Source organism: Cystoisospora suis (genome assembly GCF_002600585.1).
Source record: "Cystoisospora suis strain Wien I chromosome Unknown contig_8597, whole genome shotgun sequence".
In the NCBI taxonomy this organism is placed as follows: Eukaryota; Apicomplexa; class Conoidasida; order Eucoccidiorida; family Sarcocystidae; genus Cystoisospora; species Cystoisospora suis.
In genome coordinates, this window is record NW_027161375.1 from 1 (window position 1) to 5,353 (window position 5,353).

At 43.0% G+C, this 5,353-nt stretch overlaps 1 protein-coding gene across 1 annotated transcript; it reads right to left on the reverse strand.

The window, feature by feature from the left end:
* Positions 1-795: 795 nt before the first annotated feature.
* On the reverse strand, positions 796-5,033 carry CSUI_010853 (smc n terminal domain-containing protein; the record flags this gene model as incomplete). The annotated part of the gene is made up of 4 exons (XM_068070954.1): positions 796-1,109; positions 1,995-2,135; positions 3,117-3,374; positions 4,671-5,033. Coding segments are annotated over 4 exons (1,041 nt in total), but the record flags the coding sequence as incomplete, so codon positions are not given.
* Between the last annotated feature and the right edge of the window lie 320 nt (positions 5,034-5,353).

Genomic DNA, 5,353 nt, shown 5'->3' on the forward strand with positions numbered 1-5,353 from the left:
CCAAACTAAAAGAAAAGAAAGAAAGAAAGAAAGAAAGAAAGAAAGAAAGAAAGAAAGAAAGAAAGAAAGAAAGAAAGAAAGAAAGAAAGAGGTTGAGAACAGGAGACACGGGCACTTTCTTCAGACAGCAGTTCAGCGAGGATAGCTACATAGGGCAGGAAGGCTAGGAGAAGAAGATACTAAGAGTGAAGAGGAAGAAGAACTTCAATCCTTCTCCTCCAAGTCATTTAGCGTTCTTTCCTTCTTTTCTTTTGCTTTTCTTATTCATTATCTTTTTTGCATCTAGATCTGCATCTACTCTACTATACCCCGGCGCTCTAGGAAATGAGAGAAATCTCTAAGAAGTCCGCGCTGGAGCGGATGTACAAAGAGCAAAGATTACAAACCACCTTCAGGTGTATGTACACCAGGAAGAAAGAACCCTCATGTACCTTCTTGAAGATAAAGAGGAGAGAGAGAAGAAGATAAGAAGAACAACAGATTCACATGTAGGCTAAAGGCAATGGATTCCATTTCTCTGTGTTCGCTTTCTGAGCCTAAGTTGCGTTACATCGACCTGAATTTACCGAGGTATGTTTGACTTCTAGATAGAGAGAAGTTCAAGAGATAGAAGAAGACTGCAAGCCCTCCCTATACCTCCATGGAATACTGTATATACACCAGAATCCCATTTATATCCCTCTTGTGAAAACAGGTGATGAGAATGAAGAATAGAAAGACTTCCAGTATCGGTAATCTGAACCAATCGTTTTGTATTATTAGCTGCGGCGGATTCATAATAGAACCCCAAAGCTCCTAAGTTTCTCTTTCTTCTCTTTCTTTTCAAGGCCTCAGTCTTCCCCCTTCTCTCTCTCCCATGAGACAGGGTGAAGATAGAGGCCAAGATACACTTCCGATGACGTACCTTCTGTCTTAGTCTCACTCCCTTCAAGAGCTTCTTTTTCTTTCTTCTTGAGTTCTTCTTCAATATCTTGAAGAGCTTGGTTGAAGTTCATCTTCTTCTTGGTTTTCTCCTGGAGTTGCTCGCGGGCGCGCTCTAGTTGCAGATTGAGAAGATTCGTGACTTCCTCTCGAGAAGCAAGTGTCGATTGTAGTGAAGAGCATCGATTCTGAGGAAGAGAAGGAGGGAGACAGGGAGCTAGTCAAGAGAAAGCAAGAATGAATGATTTGTGAAGGTGGATAAAGACTCTATATCGAGGCTTTACTGATACATGAAAGGATGGAGAAAATTCACGGAGATATAGGCAGACAGAGTTAACACATATGAATACGGGCTTGTGTGTCTTCAGTGTCCTTTATATACAGAAGAAAAGACGATCTGTTCATGAGTCCCTCTTGCAGAGATACATCTACATATTCATACATACGCATTCATAGATACAAACATAGTCATAGATATATACTCTATTCATACACACATATCCAAACATACGTATATACATATTCATAAGTACATACATATTCGTCATATAGAGAGAGAGAAGGATACACACGCATACGTACTCATAGAGATTCATACATACGTATTCATAGACGCATACATATTCTTACATACATGCATACCTACATAATCGTAGACACATCCATATTCATAGATACAAATATATATATATATATATATGCATTTTCATCTATACACATATACTTATTCATACGTCGCGAACGTATTCACAGATACATACGTAGTCATAGACACATAATATATTCATACATACATACACATCCATAAGTACATACATATTCGATATACATCCAGAGAGAGAGAGACGTACAGACGCATACGTACTCATCCATACATTCGTCTGTAGATACACAGGCTTCGTCTGTAGAGTTCTTTGGGCTATTACAAGCAGTGAGAAGCGCTACCCAGAGCACATGAACACCAAGGAGTAAGCAGAGACTTCTGAAGGAAGGGCTAGGAGCCTAACAGAAGAGAGACAAGGTCAATGAAAGACCCCCAGGCTAGAGAGCGGACATAAAAAAGGAGGACGCACCTGGAGAACTTCTTCCTCTCGGTGAAGATTCTGAAGTTTCGCCTTTGTTGATGTAGCTGCGTCAATCGATTCTTGACGAAGAGCATCGAGACGACTGTCGATTGTTTCGATGATAGCTCCAGATGAAAGCCCTTCAAAATACTAAAGAACGACGGCGCGGATACACAAGAGAAAGAGCAATCAGAAGAAAAGAGAAAGAAGAAGAAAATGGGAGTCTCTCTTTCCTTTGTGTGTACACCATCCTCTTATGTTTCTCTCTTCTTTCCTGAGAGACGAGCATTCATCCTTCACCCACTTCTTACCTCTCGCAGAGGAGAAAAGCTGTTCTTTTTCTTCTTCTTCATTTTCTTCTTCTTCTCCCCCTGCTATGAGGACCTGTCTTCATAGAACTCCTGAGAGGAGTATTCTTCAGTAGCTTCTCTCTCTTCTACTAGACATCGCCGATCATTTCAACTCTCAACTACGGCATGACCCGCTAGCTCAAGGCAGACTGCTTCTCTCTTCTTATCTATCTCTTTCTTCTGCTCTCTCCTTCTCTGAAAGAAATCTCTTTTCTTCACGTAAAAGAACAAAGCATGTCTACTGGTATGTGTATCATCCCGGCTATGTACTTATTGAGTGCTTTTCATCCTTGGTATGGCTGCTGTTCCTTTTCTAGCCTTTCTCTTATATCAATTGCAGTCCTTTGTCTCTCTTCATCTCTTTCGCCTGTCTCTCTCTCTCTTCTCTTTCTCTTGATCGTCGTCGTCTCCTGGTATCTCTCTCCTTGTGATCTACCCTAGCTAGTATGCATGCGCGCATGGAGAAACACTTCCAAGGAACTCTTCACTTTCTCTCCTCTTTCGTTCTTTACGTCTCCACAACAAGAAAAGACACTCAAATGCACACATATGTATAGATACGTGCACCCTTATATACATATATGTCTGCGAGTTAATGCGTCTGCATACGTGGAGATCCAGATCCATATGTATATATATGCGCGTATACTGAGAGACGCAGACACATGTAGATATCCACATACGTATACTTGTATGCACACGCTCATCCATCTGGCTGTGTAGCGTCTCCCCCCTCATGCCTTTTAACACGCCATTGATGGATGGACTCTCCTGTACTCACCCCATGATTTTCTTCTTCTTCTTTCTTTTTCTGCCCCAGAGAAGAAGAGGAAGATCGCGCTGCTCCTTGGCGACACGCGCGACTTAGAGCTCGTAGAATTTCTTCTTTCTGCTTCAGGCATGCGGTTTTTCTTTCCTCTGCTCGAATCCCTTCAACAGCCTTCTGTTGCTCTGTACGAATAGCTTCTGTGAGGTGTGTCATCTCCGTCTGTGTCTCTTCTATTCTTGTCTCCAAATCTCTTAAGCGAGAGCGCTTTGCCTGGATGGAGTCATACAGAAAAGATATGTCGACACAAGGAAGAGAAGAGCATACCTTTGAAAGGAGAAAAGCAAAGAAGATATAGATGTAGAATTATGAGAGGGAGTAGTCGTAGTCGACAGCCATCTCTAGGGGATGGAGACGAATAGCCATCACATGCATACACGTCATGAAGAAGGAATATATATATGCATACACATATATGCGTCTGTCCGTATACACATACACGTAGAGGGGTCATGTGTGCGCTGGGATAGAAGGAGAGAAAGAAGAAGAGTACAAGCATACAGCAGGGGAGTAGTGTCTTTGAGAGCTACAGCTACCAAAACAATAGAGAAATGTTTCCTTCATACACGCGTTTGAATGAGATGCACGCATATTCCATTAAACCGCGACTACTGAAACATCCTTCCTAATACAACTATGCCTACTACTACTACAACTACTACTATTACACTTCCTACATCTTCTACATCAAAGAATACTCCTTCTCCTCCTTCGAGTATTCCTACTCTTACTACTACACCTACTACTACTACTAGTATGACTCCTACTCTTACACCTACTACTACTACTGTTTTATATATAGAATAGTCGTCATGAGTGGCAACCACAGCTAAACCCTCAGCATGTGCTAAGATTCCGACCCGACTACTCCCACTATTGAGACCACTTCTCCTACGACTACTTTTCCATCGAAAAAGATTCTTTCACCTCCTTCTCCTCTCACCACTAGTACATCTCCCCTAGTCCTCCTCTTCGCAATCCTTCACCTACAAGGCATGAAACATCTCACGCTACGTCCCCTGCTACTCCTCTGCTACTTGTATAAGTTACCCACCCCCCCCCTTCTTCTAACAAGACGAAGGCAGCACATCGAGTACTTCTCCTACAACGACGCGCGAGCCTTCTTCCTACTACTGCTCCTATTATACGGAGGATTCCTTCAGGACTCTATCATGTATATCTTGTCTCTTAAAAGTCTTCAGCATGATCCCTGTTACTTCACGTCCCTAGTCTCCCAACGGGGCAGGTCAGACTTGACCTTGCTTCCTTCTACTCGACAGAAAACGTTCCTTCATACTTCGGTATACACACCCTCTCTACATCCCTCCCTCGTCTGCGACGTGCAGATCACCCCTCCGTCTTCGTATACTCTTCCAGTAGTGACTTATGAAGAACCCCAGAGGAGAAGAGACACCCTCCTCCTTTACAGAAGAGAACGAGAGAAATCATACTTTCACGGATGAGAGACATAGATAGAGAAGAAGAGGGGAAATAGGAGACCATACATACCTCGAATTGCTTTTCTATATCTTCTGACAGTTTAACAAGTTCTTCATAACTTTCTTTCTCAAGCGCTTGTAGAAACCGAGCATCCTCTTCTTTCTCTTCTTCTTCTTCTGGAGTCACATCATCCTCTTCTTCTTCTTCAACTTCGTCAGGACCTTCTCCGTCCTTCCTTGGGTTCTTCTGTTTCTGTGCATCTCTGCCTTGCTGTCTCGCTTGATCTTCTTCCTGTTGGCGAAGGTCTTGCTCTAACCGTGCTAAGAGCTGCTTAGCTACTTCAATTGCACTAGACAACTCACGGAGTCTCTCCTCTGTCTCTTCGGCTTGCTGTAACTCCAATGCTTTCTTCTTCAGTGTCTCTGTCGCCACTCTGAGGAAGAGAAGAAGAGAGGAAGAAATGGCAGAAAGACGAAAGAGAATGGGAAAGGCCAACTACATAGAGAGAGGCATGGACTAGAAGAGGCAGTCTCTGAAGTATCAGACTGCCTACTGAGCTATCAAAGGATGGCCTCGCATTCGAAGACCTTCCCTTGCTGGGGACTAGAGAGAAAGAAGAGAAGGTATCCCCTTGAACAGATTCAAACTGATTGACTCACGTGAAGAACCGCATATAGACACCCTGATACACAAGCCCCGTTCATCTATCCATCTACATGTATGTATGTATGTGGGGTGGTTGCGATAGAACA